Source organism: Heptranchias perlo, unplaced genomic scaffold, assembly GCF_035084215.1.
Source record: "Heptranchias perlo isolate sHepPer1 unplaced genomic scaffold, sHepPer1.hap1 HAP1_SCAFFOLD_1413, whole genome shotgun sequence".
Classification (NCBI taxonomy): Eukaryota; Metazoa; Chordata; class Chondrichthyes; order Hexanchiformes; family Hexanchidae; genus Heptranchias; species Heptranchias perlo.
In genome coordinates this window covers 10,905-33,379 of record NW_027138661.1, presented here as the reverse complement: position 1 = coordinate 33,379, position 22,475 = coordinate 10,905, and the positions used below count along the sequence as shown (strand labels likewise).

Here is a 22,475-nt window from a genome sequence, read left to right as displayed (position 1 = left end):
GGGGAATAAAAGCAGTAGCAGACCTGCAACAAGAGAAAACTACTGTGCGACGTCGCAGGTGAGGCAGGAGAGCCCGAGAGGTGAGAACAGTATAAAAGGAGAGACCGAGAGCGGGAGGAGAGTCTGAGAGTCTAAAGCAAGTCATGGCAGCAGAGCTGGCACCCGTGATATGCTCCTCCTGCACTATGTGGGAAGTCATGGACACTACCTGTGTCCCTGGCGACCATGTGTGCAGGAAGTGTGTCCAGCTGCAGCTGCTGGCTAACCGTATTTCGGAGCTGGAGCTGCGGGTGGATTCACTGTGGAGCATACGTGATGCTGAGACGATCGTGGATCGCATGTTCCGTGAGGTGGTCACACCGCAGGTAAATATTACGCAGGCAGAAAGGAAATGGGTGACCGCCAGGCAGAATAAAAGGACTAGGCAGGTAGAGCAGGAGTCCCCTGGGGCCATCTCCCTCTCAAACAGATATTCTGCTTTGGATACTGTTGGGGGAGATGGCTTATCAGGGGAAAGCAGCAAGAGCCAAGTTCGGGGCACCACGGTTGGCTCTGCTGCACAGGAGGGGAGGAAGAAGAGTGGCAGGGCTATAGTGATAGGGGATTCAATTGTAAGGGGAACAGATAGGCGTTTCTGCGGCTGCAAACGTGACTCCAGGATGGCATGTTGCCTCCTTGGTGCTCGGGTCAGGGTTGTCACGGAGCGGCTGAAGGGCATTCTGGAGGGGGAGGGTGAACAGCCAGTAGTCGTGGTCCATATTGGTACCAACGACATAGTTAAAAAAAGGGACGAGGTCCTGCAAGGCGCATTTAAGGAGTTAGGAGATAAATTAAAAAGCAGGACTTCATAGGTCGTGATCTCAGGATTACGACCGGTGCCACGTGCTAGTGAGTATAGGAACAGGAGAATAGACCGGATGAATGCGTGGCTGCAGGGATGGTGTAGGGGGGAGGGATTTAGGTTCCTGGGACATTGGGACCTGTTCTGGGGAAGGTGTGACCTGTACAAGCGGGACGGGTTACACCCGAGCAGGACCGGGACCAATGTCCTGGCGGGGGTGTTTGATAGTGCTGTTGGGGAAGGTCTAAACTGGAGTGGCAGGGGGGATGGGAACCTTAGCGGGGAGTCAGAAGGGAGTAAATTTGAGAGCAGCAAGAGAGGGGAAGACCCAGGGGAAAATTACAATACAAATAGTACAAACAGTTGTTCAAGAACAAGTGAAAGGGAAAAGCGTAGGGCAGCGGAAAGAAAGTGTACTTTAGGCACGACAGATGAAGTAAAAACAAGAAGGCGTAAGGCAATTAACCCAGCATCAAAGCTGAAGGTCAGGCGAGGGTGTGTGGCCTAACTAAGAGTTCCATATACAAATGCACGGAGTATAAGGAATAAATTAAATGAACGACAGGTTCAAATTCAAATTGGAGGGTGTGACATGATAGATATTGCTGAGACATGGCTGCAGGATGGTCAGGATTGGGAACTAAATATACCGGGTTATAATGTCTACAGGAGAGACAGGGAAAATGTAAGAGGGGTAGGAGTAGCCTTAATGATTACAGATTAAATTACTTCAAAGATAAAGGAGGATATAACGAGAGGTAAACAGCCAACAGAGTCCTTATGCGTTGAATTGCAAAATAGGAATGGATCTAAGACTAGAGTGGGAGTTGTGTATAGGAGCCCTGGCAGCAGCTCTGAAGTGCTAGATTGTATAAATGCAGAGATTAGACAAGCGTGTAACAAAGGCATAGTGGTCTTAATGAGGGACATTAACCTTCACATGGATTGGGAAAAGCAGACTAGCAACTGTCAGAAAGTTAGAGAATTTCTTGAGCGTGTCTGGGATAGTTTTTGCACAGCAATATGTCCGAGAGGCAACGAGGGTGCAAGCCATACTAGATTTAGTAATGCGTAATGAATCAGATTTAGTTAACGGCTTAAATGTGCGTGAATATCTATCCAATAGTGATCATAAGATGATCGAGCTCAAGGTAGTGTTTGAAAGGGAAAAAAGTGAATCAGCTGCTAAGATTCTAGACTTGGGCAAGGCCGACCTCAGTGGGATGAGGCAGAGACTGTCCACAGTAAACTGGGCAAATCTGGTAATGGATAAAACGACTGATGATCAGTGGGAAATGTTTAAAGAAACATTTAACGTGATACAGAATCGGTTTATACCCCTGAGGTGCAAGAACTCTACTTGCCAAAACAAACAGCCATGGACTACTAAAGAGGTAAGGGACAGTATAAGACATAAATAAAGGGTATACAAAAAGGCAAAAAATGACACAGATCCTGGCGAATGGGAAAGATACAAAGATCAACAAAGGGTCACAAAACAAAGGGTAAGAGCTGCAAAAAGAGAGTCTGAAAAGAAACTCGCAAGGGATATCAAAACCAATACGAAGAACTTTTATAGTTATGTTAGGAAAAAGAGGGTGGTCAGGAGCAGTGTTGGCCCCTTAAAAAATGAAAGTGGGGATATTGTCATTGACAATGGGGAATTGGCGGACGTGTTGAACAATTACTTTGTGTCAGTATTTACAATAGAAAAAGAGGATAGCATGCCGGAAATCCCAAGAAAACTATTACTGAATCGGGGACAGGGACTCGATAAAATTAATAAAAGTAAAGCAACAGTAATGAAGAAAATAATAGCACTACAGAGTGACAAATTCCCAGGACCAGATGGTTTCCATTCCAGGGTTTTAAAGGAAGTGGGCGAGCAGATTCCAGATGCCTTAACTATAATCTTTCAAAGTTCTCTAGATTCAGGAACTGTCCCTCTAGATTGGAAAATTACTCATGTCACTCTGCTTTTTAAGAAAGGAGAGAGCGGGAAACAGGGGAATTATAAACCAGGTGGCCTAACATCAGTTGTGGGGAAAATGCTGGAGTCTATAATTAAGGATAGGGTGACTGAACACCGTGAGAATTTTCAGTTCATCAGGGAGAACCGGCATGGATTTGTGAAACGTAGGGCGTTCCTGACAAACCTGATTGAATTTTCTGAAGAGGTGACTAAAGTAGTGGACAGGGGAATGTCAATGGATGTTATTTATATGGACTTCCAGAAGGCATTAGATAAGGTCCCACATAAGAGACTGTTAGCTAAGATAGAATCCCATGGGATCGAGGGAAAAGTACGGACTTGGTTAGGAAGTTGGCTGAGCGAAAGGGGACAGAGAGTAGGGGGAATGGGTAGGTACTCACATTGGCAGGATGTGACCAGTGGAGTCCCGCAGGGATATGTCTTGGGGCCTCAATGATTCACAATATTTATTAACGACTTAGATGAAGGCATAGAAAGTCTCATATCTAAGTTTGCCGATGGCACAAAGATTGGTGGCATTGTAAGCAGTGAAGATGAAAACATAAAATTACAAAGCGATATTGATAGGTTCGGTGAATGGGCAAAACTGTGGCAAATGGAATTCAATGTGGACAAATGTGTGGTCATCCACTTTGGATCAAAAAAGGATAGAACAGGGTACTTTCTAAATTGTAAAAAGTTAAAAACAGTGGATGTTCAAAGGGACTGAGGGGTTCAGGTGCATAGATCATTGAAGTGTCATGAACAGGTGCAGAAAATAATCAAGAAGGCAAATGGAATGCTGGCCTTTATATCTGGAGGACTTGAAGTACAAGGGGGCAGAAGTTATGCTGCAGCTGAACAAAACCCTGGTTAGACCGCACCTGGAGTACTCTGAGCAGTTCTGGGCACCTCACCTTCGGAAGAACATATTGGCCTCGGAGGGAGTGCAGCGTAGGTTTACTAGAATGATATCCGGACTGCAAGGGTTAAGTTAGGAGGAGAAATTACACAAATTGGGGTTGTATTCTCTGGAGTTTCGAAGGTTAAGCGGTGATCTGATCGAAGTTTCGAAGATGTTAAGGGCAACAGTTAGGGTGGATAGAGAGAAACTATTTCCGCTGGTTGGGGATTTTTGGAGTAGGGGGCACAGTCTGAAAATTAGAGCCAGACTTTTCAGGAGCGAGATTCGAAAACTTTTCGACACACAAAGGGTTGTCGAAGTTTGGAACTCTCTTCCGCAAACGGCAATTGATACTTGCTCAATTGCTAAATTCAAATCTGAGATTGATAGCTTTTTGGCAACCAAAGGTATTGAGGGATATGGGCCAAAGGCAGGTATATGGAGTTCGATCACAGATCAGCCATGATCTTATCAACTGGCGGAGCAGGCACGAGGGGCTGAATGTCCTATTCCTGTTCCTCTGTTCCTATGTTCCTATAATATGGAGACCAGAGCTGTGCACAGATCTGAAACGTGCACTCTGTTTCTTTCTCCACAGATGCTGCCTGATCTGCTCAGTGTTTGCAGCACTTTCTGTTTTTATTACAGTATTCCAAGTCTGGTCTAACCAAGGTCCGATAAAAGCTGAACAAAACGGGTTCGATTTTACACGTAAATTGCAGGTGCGTTGGGGAGGGTGGGGGGGCGGGGTGGTTGCGAAAATTGCAGAAATGCACAGCGGGTTCGGAAGCTGGCTCCAACCCGCCGACTTCTGAGTTCCCGACTCACGTACATCTGTGCGCGCAGGCGTCCCGAATCCGGAAGTCCCGTCCGCAATGAAAGCCGACGGGGTGATCGTTGAAAAGCCAAATGTACCTCATTGAGATACTAAAGGCATTTTACTTCTTACATGGTAGGTCGTTCGAACGATTTTTAACTTACCTCGGCGGCTTTATCAAGGCTTCTGATTGACGCCTGTTAAAACCAGATATGAAATGCCGGATCAGGCAAAAAGAAACGAAATAAATTAACGAACAAACCATTGCACGAAATTAAAACACAAAATCAACCTACCTTTCCACCCTGTTCCGATATCCGATGTTTTCCTCTCCAATCTCCCCCTCTTCACCGCCCCCCGCCCGATGTCCCCAGCCGTCTCCCCCTCTTCACCCTCCGTTGTCTCCATTTCCGATCTCCCACTCATCACCACGCCCCCGGATGTCCCCCCGAGCTTCCCCTCTCCCCAGATCTTCTCCTCTCCGCCCGATCTTCCTCTCCCCCCCCCTCCACCCCGATCTTCCACTCCCCTCCCCCGATCTTCCCTTCCAGCGCCGGATAATATCTCGCTCTCTCTCTTTCTTCACCCCCGGCTCCCCGCCTCGCGTTGCAGCTTCTGTCAACAGCCAGCTTGTCAATCAGGCTGGCTGCCGAGCGTGAAACCCGGAGAGAACTTTAATCACCATCAATTACAATGTGATCGCGTCAGAAATGGTAAGTTTTGTTTATTCGAGTTTGCCACGAACACCTTCACCACCAAACCCCCTCCGCTGCCAACCCACCACCATTTCAAAATTGAGCCCAACTTCTCTGGTTTTCAATTCTATTTCTCTACAGATGAACACTGTGTTTGCATTCTTTTATGGCCGAGCCCCTCTGTTCTTTGGCTGCCTTGCACCTCAGTAAGATGGCTGCTTATAGCCGGACGTTTTGTTGCAGGTTCAGAGTGGAAGTGAATCCTCTTTACCCGCGGTACATGTGCATGAGCTGACACTGAAACACACATGGTATCAGTTGGGAGTCAATTGTTCCCTTTTAATCACTGTATCGTGTACATGCACAGGAGCCGGCACTGAAGCACACACAGGCTGTACAGTACCAAATGGGGGTGAATCAATCTCCTTTATCCACACTTTGCTATACGTGTATAGGAGCTTACACTGAGACACACACGGGCCGTACGGTACCAGACAGGAGTGAATCGTTCCCTTTTACCCACTGTCTACTGTACATGTTCAGGAGCTGACACTGAGACACACACGGGCCGCACAGTACCAGACAGGAGTGAATAGTTCCCTTTTACACATTTTGTTCTGTACATGTGCAGGAGCTGACACCGAGACACACACAGGCCGTACAGTACAGAGAGGGAGATACAAACTGAGACAGACATTTTGTTTAATTGAAAAGGCAGTGATTTTGAATGAGGTGCAGGCCTCATTTTTTGTTTATTCAGTGCCAACATTTTGTGTTAACCCAGCACTGGGACATTTATTACAGAATACCACTGCTCACTGGAAAGACACAGAGGCCAGGAAATACAAAATGAAACACAGATACAGGTCTTGCCGTTATGTTTAAAAACTGGTGTTTTATTTTAAAATATTGAATAAAGGTTTCTCAAAACTATATCCCAGATCTTCCAACCTGCAGACCAGACCCGACCAATCTACCAATCTGAGTTTTAACCAGTCCACTTGCCTGTTTCTGTTTCAGTCTCTCTCTCTCACACCCTCTGTCTCATTCAGTCCTGCTCTGTTTCTCTTTGTTTTCCTCTCTCTGTTTCTCTCTCCCTCTGATCGTTGCAGGGGAAACAGTTTCTCCCTACTTGCTCTATCAAAACCCCATCATGATTTCGTATACCTCTATTATGTCTCCCCTTAACATTCTCTGCTCTAAAGAGAACAATCCCAGCTCCTCCAATCTCTCCACATAACTGAAGTCCCTCATCCCTGATATCATCCTAGTGAACCTCAGCTGCACCCTTTCCAAACCCTTGACATCCTTCCTAAACTTTGGTGCCCAGAAGGGTACACAATTCTCCAGCTGAGATCTAACCAGTGATTTGTAAAGGTTCAGCATAACTTCCTTGTTTTTGTATTCAATGGCCCTATTTACGACGCTGCACATCCAATACACCACTTAACCGCTTTATCAACTTGCCCTGCCACCGTCAAAGATTTATGAACATGCAACTCCATGTCCCTCTGCACTTGCAATCCCCTCAAAATAGTACCATTGAGATTAAACTACCTCTCCATGTTGTTCCTCCCAAAGTGCATCACTTCACACTTAGCCGCATTAAATTACGTCTGCCACGTGTCTGCCCATTTCAACCAATGTCCTCCTGACATCTGCGACTATCCTCCTCACCATTTACTACGTTGATAGGTTTCGTATCATCTGTAAACTTCGAAATTGTACTACCTATACCAGGTCATTTATACAGAGCAAGAGAAGCAATGGTCCTAATAACGACCTCTGGGTGACCTCACTGCAGACTTCTCTCCAGTCAGAAAAACATCCGTTCCCAACTACTCTCTGCCTCCTATCCCGTAGCCAATTTAACGAGGTAACCACCGGCCCTTTCACACCATGTGCTTCTATTTTCCGAATAAGTCTGTTATGTGGTACTTTATAAAATGCCTTTTTTGAACTCCATATATTGAAAATCTACTGCACTACCTTCATCGACCCTCTCTGTTACTTCATCAAAGAACCCAATCACGTTAGTCAGCCATGATTTACCTTTAACACATCAGTGCTAATTGTCCCTTATTAAACCATGCTTCTCCAAGTGAGAGTTGATTTTGTCCTTGTCAATGGTCTCTTGTACTTTTCCCACCACTAACGTTAGACCGATTGGCCTGTATTTAACTTGCTTATCCCTCTCCACTTTTTTGAACAGGGGTGTAACATTTGTAATCCTCCAGTCCTCTCACACCACTCCCATATCCAAGGAGGATTGAAAGATTGTTGTCCGAGCTTCTGTTGACAACATCCTTGCGTGCCTCAGCAACCTAGGAAGCATCCCAAATGGACGGGGTGACTTGTTAACTTTGAGTAATCCCAAACTATTTAGCATCTCCTTCCTATCTATTTTTATCCAACCCAATATCTCTACTCCCCTCCTCTACTGCGACATTGACTTCATCTTCTTCTTTTGTGAAGACAGATGCACCGTAGTCATTCATTACCTCAGTCACACCCTCTGCCTCCACAAGAAGGTTGCCTTTTTGTCCCCAATCGGCCCCACTATTCCTTTAACTATCCTTTTACTTTTTCAACGTGTATAAAATATTCCTGATTTCCTTTTTATGTTACCTACGAATCTTTCCTCAGACGCTCTCTTAGCCCTTCTGATATAGTTTTCAATTCCCCCTGCATTCCCTGTATTCCGCCTGGTTTTCAAATGTATTCTGTTCCTGACATTTGTCGTAAAACTCCTTTTTTCATTTTTGTTTTAACGTCTATTGCCTTTGTCATGCAGGAAGCTCTAGCTTTGGATGCCACTGTTTTCCTTCTTATGGGAATATACTTGCTTTGACAATCTCTAGCAAAAAGCTTTAAAAATTCACAATTGAGGAAAATACACATTTGCAATTTGGAAAGTCTTCTCTTTCGCAATTAGTTTCTGAAATTTCAGTTCGCATGATGAAATATCAATATTACACCATTCCGTGCCTTTCCACACAAATCCGAGAAGGAGGAACTGTTGACAACGCAGCATTGACGCACGGGTATGCAAGATGGCGTCAAGCACAACGCGCATGCGCGATTCGGCCGCATTCGAAATCGAGGAAACATCCACTGACAACGGATACGAAGTGACGATCAGCAAGACAAAATGTTGGAAATACTCATCAGGTCAGACAGCATCTGTAGAGAGAGAAACAGAGTTAACGTTTCAGGTTCAAGACCTTGCATTTGAAAAGGTAACCCTGTTTCTCTCTCCACCTGTGCTGCCTGTCCTGCTGAGTGTTTCCAGCTGTTTCTGTTTTTGTTTCAGCATTTCTGAATGAAGAGTGTGTTGATTTTGTCAACTATTAGGCAGCGAATAGTTATGATCTGGAATGCATTACCTGAAAGGGTGGTGAAGGAAGATTCAATGGTGGCTTTCAAAAAGGTTTTGGATAAATATTTGCAGGGAAAAATATGCAGGGCCACGGGAAAGAGCAGGCAATGGGACTAATTGGATTGATATGTAACCCGGAAGTCAAACGGAATATTGGCCTTTATTTGTACGGGGATGGAATATAAAAGCAGGGAAGTCATGCTACAACTGTACAGGGTACTGTTGAGACCACACCTGGAGTACTGCGTACAGATCTGGTGCCCTTATTTAAGGAAGGACATACTTGCAATGGAGGCAGTTCACAGAAGGTTCACTCGGTTGATTCCGGGAATGGAAGGGTTTTCTTATGACGAAAGATTGAACAGGTTGGGTCTATACTCATTGGAGTTTAGAAGAATGACAGGAGATCTTATTGAAACCTACAAGATTCTGAGGGGACTCGATAGGTCGATGCTGAGAGGATGTTACAGCTCATGGAGGAATCTAAAACGAGGGGCATAGTCTCAGAATAAGGGGTCGCCCATTTAAGATGGAAATGAGGAGGAATTTCTTCTCCCAGACCGTGGTGAATCTTTGGAATTCTTTACCCCAAAAGCTGTGGAGGCTGAGTCATTGAATGTATTCAAGGCTGAGTTCGTCAAATTTTTGATCAGCAAGGGAATCAAAGGGTGCGGGGAAAGGGCGGGAAAGTGGACTTGAGGTAAAAATCAGATCAGCCATGATCTCAATAAATGGCGAAGCAGGCTCGCTGGGCCGAATGGCCTACTCCTACACCTATCTCTTATCGCCTTGTGCTCTGACGGTCTTCTGCTTTTACAAGGGCTCCATGGGCCGAATGGCCTTCTGTGCTTCAACGATTCGATGATTTCCAATCACATCTGCGTGGTGACGTCATCTACATCGGGCATGCACAATTTAGGCCGCGTTGTCAATGGCTCAACGACATTGACAACATCGCTCCCAATGAAAGCGTCCGAAAATATAAATACGATCCAATCACTTTTATTGGTGACATTTGTCTTTAATTATTAACCCCAGTCCCCCTGTTATTTACTATGTTCTATGGTGTGTATATTTGGTATTTAATCTTTAATCTTTTGAGACTGTGGGGTAATCGGTTCAGTTCAACTGGAGAGAAAAACCTGATTTCGCTGCAGGAATCGAGGCTCGGACTGAGAGTGGCAATTTGATCATTTCATTTTATTAACGTTATTGATCTCAATAGATCAATAGGTAGATTTTCTGTCCCTCCCCTTTAACCGGGTTTCAATCCGAAAGGACATTCAACAGGTTTCAGGTCGAGCTGAGCGAGCGCCATCTCCCCTTGTGACGTCAGAGCCGCAGGTAGAGGGTCACGTGAACCAGCCCACTCGCCCTCCAGCGCTGCTTCTGCAGGATGTCTTCGGGATTTGGGCGGCGCTGGCATCTCCGACATTGATTGCCCATCCCTTGCTGTCCTGAGAGGTTGGCGGTGGGCCTTCTTGAACCGCAGTAGTCCATGTGGCGCAGGTGCTCCCACAATGCCCATTAGGGAGTTACTCTTTGTCACGGTTTGATACAAACCTTTGGCTTGTTCGGCCACTTCAGAGGGCAGTTAAGAGTCAACCACGTTGGAGTTGGACTGGAGTCAAATGTAAACGACACCGGGGAAGAACATTAGTGAGCCACTTGAGTTTTTACGACACTCCGACAGCTGCATGGTCACTTTTACTGACAATAGCTTTTTATTTATTTTCACTGAATTCAAGTTCTCAAACTGCCACATTTGAGACAGATTGAACAGATGTTCTCTGGATTATTAGTCTATTTCTCTTCAATTCCAGTCCAGTAATATACCCACTACACTAACATACCCATCTGGGGTTGAATGTTCACCAGTGGGGCACTGGATAAATGCACAGACAGGAAGCCACAGGGTGGGGCTCAGTCTGGGCTGCAATGGGACACAAAAATTGGAGTTAGTATTCCTTGGTTTGGGGCTAACATTGCCTAGAGTTCCTGCTTCGTATCCAGTGACCATATGGAAAAGTGCACGTGTCTGGGTTCAGGATGGGGGCAGGGTCTGTATAGCTGAGGTGGGTCCAGCATCCAATAGCGACCATAAACCGCTATCTCGGGCCCGACGAGGAGTATCCTATTGCATTTCCGAATATAAAACACTGCCACATTAAACTAATTCTGCAGAACAAGTAGTTCACACATGGGACATGGTCAGGGCCTGTTAACAGACATTACTCACTAACAGTTTGCGGGAACAGACAATAAATGTACCGGGCTGAAGGCCAGAACCGGGCTTAAGACTGTAGAGAGATGTAGCGAAAGGAGATGAGGAAGCGAAGGCCATGCCATTCTTCCCCGTGCAGAGGGAACAATGAAGAATAGATAGATGATACTGCACAGGCGCATTGAAAAGAGATTAACCAGATACAGGGAGGACGCGTTTTCATAATGGCATTATGTTTGGACGACGCCTGGATATTTAATAGTTGAACAGGCACGGCCAGTCCCACTCAGCTGGGCAAATTGGAGAAACGATGGAGGAGCATGGCCTGGTCAACCATGTCAAAGGCTGCAGAGAGTTCGAGAAGGATGAGGACGGATAGTTCACCATGGTCACAGTCGCACAGGCTCGCATTTGTGTGTTTCATTTGTGTCGTTTCACTGCTGTGACGGGCAGAATACCGCTTGGAGAGGTTTACACATTGAGTTGCAGGAAAGACGGGCACGGATTTGGGAGCCGACAATATGTTCAAGGACATTGGAGAGGAAAGGAAGATTGCAGATCGGGTTTGCTTTGCAAGGACAGCAGGTTCAAGAGTTGTTTATTTTAAGGAGAGCGAAAATTACGGAAGACATTAAAGGGAGGGATTAAGTACTTGAGGAGAGAGAACCGTTTACAATGTCAGGTAGCATGTTGGCTACGTCGGGAATGTGGTTGGTCAGCAGTTTAGTGTGAATAGAGTTGAGGAGCCAGGAGGTGGGTCATAGACAAGATGTGCTCGGAGAGGGGAAGAGGGGAGAAGGGAGAGAAAACAGAGAAAGATGCAAGTTCTGGGATAGGGCAGGGTGGTCGTGGGGGTAAGTTTGGCTTGCTGGGCTAAGGGAATGGAGGGATGCGGGCTGAACGGCTGGTCGCAATTTTTATGTCAAAGAAGTCCTCCAGCTCTTTGCACTTGTTGTTGGCGGTAAGGGTGGAGGGTCAAGGGATTAAGAAGACGGTTGGTAGTGGAAATGAGAAGCCGGCGGTTATCTTTGCATCCCAGGATGATCCTGGATTAGGAAGCAGTTTCCACAGAGGAGAGTGGGACCCGAAAGTGCTTCATGTGGTCCAGCCAGATCTGGCGATCAATGAATAAACCAGCAGTCCGCCATAAAAGTTCAAATCTATGTCTTTTGGAGATAAGGGCCATACCAAGGGGGAAAAACAGGGTTTGCGAGTGTAATGGTTTTATATGGGACAAGGGCATCAAAGGTGGAGGTGAGGGTAAGATTTTGCAAACCGGTAGCTATCGTGAAGATTGGAGGGCCAAAAACTGGGCTTCTGGGAATTTGAAATTGCAGTTGTAAGTGACGGTTTCCAACGGCGGTTGGAGAATGAAGTGGGGATAGAAAGGGCAATGGGGAAGGGGAATGTGAGTGGTGAGGGATTCAAGGGGGTGAGCAGAGATGGCCTTTTCTGTGATTGAGTCGATAGTAGTAGACATGCTACGTGAGGTGGCAATTCGAAGTTGGCCGTGAATATGGGTAGGCGAGTTTATATGGAGTTAAAAATTAAAGGAGGAAAATGAACACAGAGGAGAGAGGGCAAGGTGAGTTGAGATGGAAGTTGAAATCACCGAGGATGAGAAGTGGCTCGGTGCAGAGGCTGAGGGAGGAAAACAGTAAGTCATAGTAAAAGAGGAGGTAGTCGAGATACTGGATGTGCAGAAGAGATAGAGAGTAAGATGAAGCAGAAAAAAGTGGCCTGTGGCAGATGTCAGGTTGATAACACAAGTGAGAACCAGGCTGAATATAGAAAGTTCAGAGAGGAAGTGAAAAAGTAAATACAAGGGGCAAAGAGAGAGTCGGAGAATAGACTGGCAGCAAACATAAAAGAGAATCCAAAAGTCTTCTACAGGCATGCAAACAGTAAACGGGTAGTAAGAGAGGGCTGGGACCGATCAGGGAATCTACTCATGGAGGCGGAGGGCATGGCTGTGTTACTAAATGAGTACTTTGTATCTGTCTTTAAAAAGAAGGAAGATGCTGCTCGAGTCTCAGTAAAGGAATATATAGTTTAGAAACTGGATGGGCTAAGAATTGAAAAGGAAGAGGTACCATAAAGGCATGCTGTACTTAAAGTAGATAAGTCACCCTGACGGATGGGATGCATCCTCGGTTGCTGAGGGAAATAAGGCTGGAAATTGCACAGGTGCTACAAAAAATCTTCCAATCATCCTTAAGTACCGAAATGGTGCCAGAGGACTGAAGAGTTGCAAATTTGACATCCTTGTTCAAAAAATGGTGTAAGGATAAACCCAACAACTAAAAGCCAGCCAATTTAACCTCGGAACGTGTGAAAATTTTAGAAGCGATAATCCGGGATAGAATTAACAGTCACTTGGACAAGCGTTGATTAATTAGGGAAAGCCAGCACTTAATTTTTAAATGCAAATCGTGCATTTGAGTTGATTGAATTTTTTGAAAAGTTAACAGAGAGGGTTGATGAGGGCAATGCGGTTGATGTGGTGTATATGGACTTCCAAAAGGTGTTTGGTAAAGTGCCACGTAATAGGCTTGTCAGCAAATTTGACGCCCATGGAAGAAAAGGGGCAGTGGCAGCAAGGATATGAAATTGGCTCAGTGACGGGAAACAGAGAGTAATGGTGAACGGTTGTTTTTCGGACTGGATGAAGGTGTACAGTGTTCCCCGGGGTTCGGTACTAGGACCATTGCTTTTATTGAAATATATTAATGACATCGACTTGGATGCACAGGGCACAATTTCGAAGTTTGCACATGAAACAACATTTAGAAGTGTAGTGAACAGTGAGGAGGATAATGATAGACTTCAAGAGGACATAGACAGGCTGATGGAATGGGCGAACAAGTGGCAGATTAAATTTAACGCAGAGAAGTGTGAAGTGATATATTTTGGTAGGAAGAATGAAGAAAGGCAATATAAACTAAAGGGTAGAATTCTACAGTGGGTGCAGGAACAGAGAGACCTGGGAATATATGTGTACAGATCGTTGAAGGTGGCAGAGCAGGTTGAGAAAGCGGTTAAAAAAAGCATACGGGACTGACGGCATTATAATTAGAATTATAGAATCATAGACAGTTTACAGCACGGAAGGAGGCCATTCGGCCCATCGAGTCCGTGCCGGATCTCTGCAAGAGCAATCCAGCTGGTCCCAATCCCCTGCACTATCACCGTAGCCCTGCAATCATTGTCTTTTCAGGTGTTTATCCAGTTCCATTTTGGAAACTGATCCCTTTGGCAGTCGGGTTAAGAACCAGAGGACATTGATTTAAGGTGAATGGCAAAAGAACCAAAGGTGACCTGAGGGAAAACTTTTTCGCACAGCGAGTGGTAAAGATCTGGAATGCACTGCCAGAGGGTGTGGTGGAGGCAGATTCAACCATGGCTTTCAAAAGTGAACTGGATAAGTAGTTTGCGCCAGTCTTCAGAGAAGAGAGGGACAATGCAGACATTGTAGTTAAGGAGGAGGAGTGTGAAATATTGGATGGGATAAACATAGTGAGAGAGGAAGTATTAAGGGGATTAGCATCTTTGAAATTAGATAAATCACCAAGGGATTAAATGTATCCCAGGCTGTTAACGGAAGCCAAGAAAATAGCGAAGGCTCTGATCATCATTTTCCAATCCTGACTGGATACAGGCGTGGTGCCGGAGGGTTGGAGGACTGCTGAAGTTGTACCATTGTTTAAAAAGGGAGCAAGGGATAGACCGAGTAATTACAGGCCAGTCAGTCTAACCTCGGTGGTGGCTAAATTATTGGAATCAATTCTGAGGGATAAGATAAACCTTCAATTGGAAAGGCACGGAGTAATCAAGGACAGTCAGGGTGGATTTGTTAAGAGAAGGCAGTGTCTGACGAACTTGATTGCATTTTTGAGGAGGTAACGAGGGTCGATGAGGGTCGTGCATTTGATGTCGTCAACATGGATTTTAGCAAGACATTTGACAAGGTTCCACGAGGCAAACTGGTCAAAAAAGTGCAAGCCCATGGGATCCAAGGGAGATTGGCAAGTTGGATCCAAAATTGGCTCAGTGGCAGAAAGCAAAGGGTAATGGTCTCCGGGTGTTTTTGTGACTGGAAGGCTGTTTCTCGTGGGGTTTTCCAGGGCTCAGTACTAGGCCCCTTGCTTTTTGGGAGAGATATGTTAATGATTTGGATTAAAATGTAGCGGGCATGATTCAGAAGTTTGCAGGTGATACAAAAATTAGCATATCGTAGATAGTGAGGAGGAAAGCTTCAGATTGCAGGAAAATATCAAAGGACTGGTCAGGTGGGCAGAAAAGTGGCAAATGGAATTCAATCCAGAGAAGTGTGAGGTAATGCATTTGGGGAGCGCAAACAAAGCAAGAGGGTACACAATAAATGGAAGGATACTGAAAGGTGTAGACGAAGTGAGGCACCTTGGAGTGTATGTCCACACATCCCTGAACATAGCAGTAGAGGTAGATACGGTGGTTAAGAAGGCATATGGAATACTTAACTTCAGTACCCGAAGCACAGAATATAAGAGCAGGGAGGTAATGCTGGAACTGTATAAGACACTGGCTATGCCACAGCTTGAGTACTGTGTACAGTTCTAGTCAGCACATTTCAGGAACGATGTAATTGCACTAGAATGGGTGCAGAGGAGATTTACTAGGATGCTGCCAGTACTGGAGAATTTTAGCTGTGATGTAAGATTGGATCGGCTGGGTATGTTCTCTTTGGAACAGAGGAGGCTGAGGGGTGATTTAATTGAGGTGTACAAAATTATGACGGGACGAGATAGAGTGGATAGGAAGGATTTATTTTCCTGAGCAAAGAGGCCAATAACTAGAGGGCATAGATTTAAAGTCATTTGTAGAAGGATTAGAGGGGAGCTGAGGAATACTTTTTTCACCGAGCGACAAATGGGGGTCTGAAACTCACCGCCTGATTAGGTGGAAGAGGCAGAAACCCTCAATGCATTTAAAAAGTACCCGGCTGTGCACCTGATGAGCCGTGACGGACAAGGCGACGGACAAAGTGCTGGAAAGTGGGATTAGGCTGGTTGGCTCATTTTTGGCCGGGGCGGACATGATGGCCTGAATGGCTTCCTTCTGTGCCGTAAATTTTCTATAATTCTACGGTTCTATACTTGAAAGGAAAACAATTGTAGCGCTTACGGGTATAGGGCGGGGTAATGGGACTAGCTGGATTGTTCTTGCATCGAGCTGGCACAGTCACGATGTGCCAAATGGCCTCCTTCCGTGCTGTAACCTTTCTATGATTTTATGACTCTTTGATTCGAGCACTACATTTGTCTCCATTTATTGTCATCGACCAGCTGCGCGACCATCGACAATTCTCCCCTCGCATCTTGATCTGCCTGTAATCGATTTTTCTCATCTATAGTTCTCACACCCGCACATATCTTTGCAACATCCAGGGAACTGTGGCCAGATTTCATCCAGATCTTTTACAAAGATGGTGAGGAGCAAGGGCCGCAACACTGATTCCTGCGGGGATCCACGAGCGATCGATACCCACGCAGGACCATTGCCATTAATAAATACCTTCTGTCCACTACAATGCACCCAATTCCTTATCCAATCCCAGATCTGACCGCTAATCTCACAGGACTCAATTCATTAGGTGTTACCATGTTGAAGGCAGTTTGACAATCACTGTGTGCAATGTCCGTTGGTCTCCCCTCATCCACCAACCTAATCACTTGATCAAGAATCTCACCAGATTGGTGAGGCAAGACGTTCTTTAGGGTAACACTGCACTGCCATCCTTCTGTGCCCAACTACATCAGTTAAACATGTGAATAATGTTAGTCCGAGCCCCACTCGTACACAACTCTCACAACAAACAAACTCCGCTCACGGACTTTACACAATGAATTATAAACATCTCCTGTCCAACCGCACATCACCGCTGAACTGCCTTTAAGTACAAACTCCGACTGAGACTAAATCCCACAATTCAGTCCTTTCACCCCCAATGCCCGTTCACATCACGAGATCATTAGTTAGTAATATAATATTTTGCGGTTTGTGGCGTTTTACTCATTCCTCTACAATATATGGTTAATTAAATATTAATGGTATAAAAAGTGTTGTCGTGTAAGGGTACAACTGAACTTTTTTCTTCAGTGACTGTGATTAATTTCAGCCTCCATGGGCCATTATTGTGTCACTGGAGGGTTTCCTGCTGCAATAATTAAGGGTCTTCTTTCAATGTGTTACCTCATAGTGCCAGTGGGAGCATCACCTCCGGCACTAACAGGAATCAACGGCTCGGCAGAGGGTGAAAGGATGAATTTGACTTTGCGAATATTTTGCGCTCTTTTGGATATACAAACGATTTACTATCCGATCCTCGCTGTGTTTGCTGTTCCGGGTAAGTCACGATCTCCAACTATTAAATCTGCAATAAGTGTTTAATTCGACGACATTTCTTTTCATTTACTGTTCTGACAAGGGCTGCTGCTGTTCCTGGAAAGTCTATTTATTTTATGAATTCTGAAAGCCATGTTCAACCATATTACTGTTCTTGTCGTTGATGAAACTGTATCGAGTCATTAACTGCACTCCTTTTGTGTGTCTGATATTGCACTATGGTCGCTTCATGTTATTGGTACAGAGCCACCAATTCACTGGTATCCGTTCCATCAATTGTTAATCCTTACTTTTCACTGTTTTAACACAAGACGTATTGGATTATTAATTTGTTGTCAGTTTTTTATTAACATGTGAACTAGTATCAGACGAGAAATATGTGTTCATGGGTTTATGAGAATTTTTAAATTGTGTTGGGTGTGGTTAATTATAGAGAGTTGCAGAAACTGCCCTGACCCGTAGATTACAAAAAGACGTTTTCACGTTTGATAATATCTGTGACTGAATTAGCTCCAGTCGGCGCCTCACAATCCATGATCTCCAGCTGTGCAGTAGTGTCAATGTTTCTGGGCGGTTATGAGATGATTCTAATCATCACTTTGAAATTAGACTTCAATCCCGAGCGGGTCGGGCTCAGTTTTGGGGATCTCATCGCCAGGCCCACAATCAGTGTTTGTCATCTTCTGTTTTACTTCACTTCAATGATTCCAATTGATTGTAACAAGGGAACCATGATTCCCAAATCCTCTAAAAGTTTATGGTCTCATATATCCTGTGTCAATTGGAACCCTTTCCATTCTCACTAAAAGATGAAAAGCACCAGGTTAACACTGCTCACCATTGTGTTGTTCCTTTGCTCAAACTGCAGCGTCAGTTATATTTTCAGCCATTTAACGTGACAGTCCATTCTCACAAATATTAATTGGAATGTGAGTGGAGAGCCGGTCTCTGAATCAGTCACATGATCCACATTACATACTTTGGATGTGAGAGCCTCCGATTTCAACAGATAATCCAGTTACTGACTATTTTTACAATCAACCGTTGAATGAACTCCTGATTGAATCTGGAATTTGCTCAATAGTTTCCAACACGATTTGTTTGAATTGAATAACTGTCTTCCCTTGCAGGCATTGTTTTTTTGCTCGGTTTTGATTCCATGGGCTGCCAGCTGGCACACAACGGAATATCACAGTCCAGTCTCATCCAGGTCCACACCCGCCGCTCGCTGGTTCATTCCGTCACTGTTCTCCCATATTCCACATGGTGGTCTAGTCTCGCTATCCCCTTTCTCGGTGCATCACATTGGTTCATGTCCATTTTCAAAATGCAGTGATCATGAGCGGGAACCTGGGCTGATTCCCCGTCTTTAACCCATGGTTCTTGGCTAGTAATCAGTAGCAGGAAACTGGGCTTATTGCCCACTCCCTAACCATAGTTCCTGGGAAGTGTTCAGGAGCAGGAAACTGGACTGATTCTCCACCCATAAACCACGGATCTTGGATAGAAATCAGGAGCACGAATCTGGGCTGATTCCACACTCCCCAACCCATGGTTCTAGGATTGTGATCAGGAGCAGGAACCTGAATTGTTTCTCCACTCCTTAACCCATGGTTCATGGATAGTGATCAGAAGAAGGAACTTGGACTGATTCTTCACTCCTTATCCACGGATCCTGGAAAGTGATCAGGAGCAGCAATATGGGCAAATTTTCCACTCGCTAACACACAGTCCCTGGATAGTGATAAGGAATCCGAGCTGATACCCCACTCACTCACCCACGGTTCCTGGATATTGACAGGCAACCTGGGCTGATACACAACTCCCTAACCCAGGGTTCCTGTTTATTGATAAGGAACCTGGGCTGATACACAACTCCTAACCCAGGGTTCCTGTTTATTGATAAGGAACCTGGGCTGATACACAACTCCCTAACACAGGGTTCCTGTTTATTCATAAGGAACCTGGGCTGAAACACAACTCCCTAACACAGGGTTCCTGTTTATTCATAAGGAACCCTGGGCTGAAACACAACTCCATAACCCAGGTTCCTGTTTAATGATAAGGAACCTGGGCTGATACACAACTCCCTAACCCAGGGTTCCTGTTTATTGATAAGGAACCTGGGCTGATACACAACTCCCTAACCCAGGGTTCCTGTTTATTGATAAGGAACCTGGGCTGATACACAACTCCCGAACCCACGGTACATGGACAGTGATCAGGAGCAGGAAACTGGGCAGGTTTTCCTGCTTTAACACATGACCCCGGATGGTGATCAGGAGCAGGTGTTTGGCAATTGAACCAATGCCCATGTTTCCTCAGAATAATCTGAGATTGAAATCTTCAAACTTCGGGGATTTTAATTTGTTCAGACAGTATCGAGCGGTGGTTCGGTTAAAACGGAGAAATTCCATGTCATCAATAGTCATTTTCTGATTCATGGTCAAAATGTTATTGCTCCAATTTTGTTCAGTTCTGTCCATTTATTTATTTTTCAATTCGGTACAGATCACTCTAAATCCTGGGGCTGAAATTGGTCCTTCCACCGAGCCCGCCGCCCGCTTTACACCACCCCCCATTTTCTTTAAGATTGAAGTCAAAGGAAAACAAACCGAAATCATTCGCTGTGTAAAACCGGCTACCGATTCCCTATGATCCCGTTTTGTGCTAATTGCGAAGACCAATTTCACCCGCTGTCTCCAGCAGAAAGACTCGAATAATCACATCCCAACACTGGACGGACGAACAAATTTCACCTCTCACTCTATCAAACTATTGTTTTTACTCCCAGACTGATATATAACTTTCCTGTTTATTTCCCTTCCTTACAGTTAACTTACTGACCATTGTGATCCTGTCTCGGGGAAAGTGCGGACTCTCCAAATGTGTCACTCGCTCCCTGGTGGCGATGGCAGCGGCGGATCTACTGGTCGTGATCATCGATCTGATACTGAAGAAAATTCCGACACTTCATGATGTGTGGATAGTTGTAGTGTATTATGTCAAAGTGTGTAATTTCCACGCCGTCCTGCTTTATGCAGCCACAGACTGTTCTGTCTGGTTCACCGTCGCTTTCACCTTTGATCGATGTGTGGCTGTTTGTTGCCAGAAGCTGAAAACTAAATATTGCACCGACAGAACGGCGGCTGTGGTTCTCGGAACAGTGACCGTGCTGAGCTGTTTGAAGAACACTTTCTGGTACTTTATGTTTACAGGGCGATATAATCCTTTTAATTTGCCGTTTTTATGCGATACATCAGAAGCTTATGGTTCGTCACGTGTCTTTGCAGCAATCGAATTCCTTCATCATATTCTCACCCCTTTTGTCCCATGTGTTCTGATTCTGCTGCTCAATGCTTTCACTGTCAGACACATTTCAGTGGCCAGCAGAGTCCGCAGGAGACTCCGGGGTCAGACCATAGGAGAGAATGCCAGTGACCCAGAGATGGAGAGCCGAAGGAAATCTATAATTTTACTGTGCCTTATCTCGGCGAATTTCATACTATTTTGGGCGGTGTTTCTGGTGTATTCTGTATGGAGAGGAGTGTGGTATTTGGGGCTTGTTTCTATACCTCCATATAATTTTGTACAAGAACTGGGGTTCATGCTTCAGCTCCTGAGTTGCTGCACAAATACTTGTATTTATGCTGTGACACAGAACAAATTCAGAGAACAGTTCAAGAATATGATGAAATATCCGTTCACTCTCATTGTAAAATTCAGTAACTGATGAGAAGAGGTAAACATTTCCCCACTTCAGCGCTCAATCCGACCTAATATTCGGTCCGGCCCGCTATCCCCCCACGTCTGCGATACAGACAGATTGGGGCCGTTCTACTGTTCCCCGGGGTCTGCGATTCAGACACAGTGGGACCGATCTACTCTTCCCCGGGGTCTGTGATTCAGACACAGGGGGACCGATGTACTCTTCCCCGGGGTCTGTGATTCAGACACAGGGGGACCGATCTACTCTTCCCCGGGTTTTGTGATAGAGACACAGTTGGGCCGGTCAACTGCCCCTAACCCGGTCCAAAATGCGGGGGTGGGTCCCATTTGAGCGGAGGGTTGGGCTCCCGCACCATCTCCATGGTTGCTGGGGCGCTGCCCAAGTGGGGCAGGGCATTTCACACCTGCTCCCCGCCGTGACATTTTGGGACAAGCAATTCCGGCTGAAGATGTTTGATGTTATTGAAATTAAAATTAAAATTTCAATATCTCCCTCCTGCCAGTAGCAATCTGTGGTACTCAATTGATGGACTCCACTCCCGCGAGGATCTGGCCCTAACCATCAAATAGACCTGTCATTCCACCAGTCCCACCACCTATGGGGATGTCCGCGAGGAGGTGGTCACAATCAACTCCCGCCCCACTACCGGTGGGATTTGCAGGGTTAAAAAGCGGATGTACCACCCACCCAGATTTAACATGGCTCCTAGCCCAGGAATTCCAGGCCCAGGGCAATTTCATACTGTTATGAGCGGTGTTTATGGTCTATTCTGTAAGGAACTGAGTGTATTTTTTGGGATATGAGTCTGTATTCCGACCTCGGTTTCAACAAGACCTCGGATTAATGCTCCAGCTCTTGAGTTGCTGCACAAACACTTGTATTGACGCCATGACTCAAAATAAATTCAGAGTTCAGATGAAAAATGTGGTGAAAGATACCTTCACTGTAATTTTTAAATTAATTAAATTATGAGAAAAACTGAAGTCTTTTCAGCATCATAACTCAATGCCATTTCATATTTTGTTCGACACGCTCCCCCACCCCACATCGGGGTCTGAGATAAAAGGACACTGGGGCCGGGCTGCTGCGGCACTGGCACCGATCGGACACCATGCGTCGGGATCCTCACGAGCAGACAACGTGAAATCTGACAATTCGGTTGTTACATCAATGAACAATCCCACATTCGACCAGCACTAATTGGTTATCTGACTCACTGTCTCACATTCCACCATTTGTAATTGGGTATCAGGGTCACTGTCTCACATTCCAACATTTCTAATTGGGTATCAGGCTCAATGTCTCAAATTCCACCATCACCAATTGGGCATCAGGGAAACTGTCTCACATTCCACCGTCTGTAATTGGGAATCAGGGAAACTGTCTCACATTCCACCGTCTGTAATTGGGAATCAGGGAAACTGTCTCACATTCGACCAGCACTAATTGGTTATCTGACTCACTGTCTCACATTCCAACATTTCTAATTGGGTATCAGGGTCACTGTCTCAAATTGCACCATTTCTAAT

At 45.4% G+C, this 22,475-nt stretch overlaps 1 protein-coding gene across 1 annotated transcript; it reads left to right on the top strand.

Annotated features, from left to right (window-relative positions):
• Window positions 1-8,282: 8,282 nt before the first annotated feature.
• On the top strand, window positions 8,283-20,949 carry LOC137308866 (probable G-protein coupled receptor 139). Its single transcript, XM_067977314.1, has 3 exons — window positions 8,283-8,400; window positions 17,071-17,217; window positions 20,051-20,949. The coding sequence occupies exons 1-3, from the start codon at window positions 8,283-8,285 to the stop codon at window positions 20,947-20,949; spliced, it is 1,164 nt and encodes a 387-aa protein (XP_067833415.1).
• The last annotated feature ends 1,526 nt before the right edge of the window (window positions 20,950-22,475 follow it).

Coding starts and splice junctions, on each gene's coding strand:
- LOC137308866 (XM_067977314.1), top strand. CDS start 8,283: ATGGCGTCAAGCACAACGCGCATGCGCGATTCGGCCGCATTCGAAATC. Junction 8,401..17,070: donor ATGTTGGAAATACTCATCAG/GTCAGACAGCAT, acceptor GTTACCTCATAG/TGCCAGTGGGAGCATCACCT. Junction 17,218..20,050: donor CGCTGTGTTTGCTGTTCCGG/GTAAGTCACGAT, acceptor CCTTCCTTACAG/TTAACTTACTGACCATTGTG.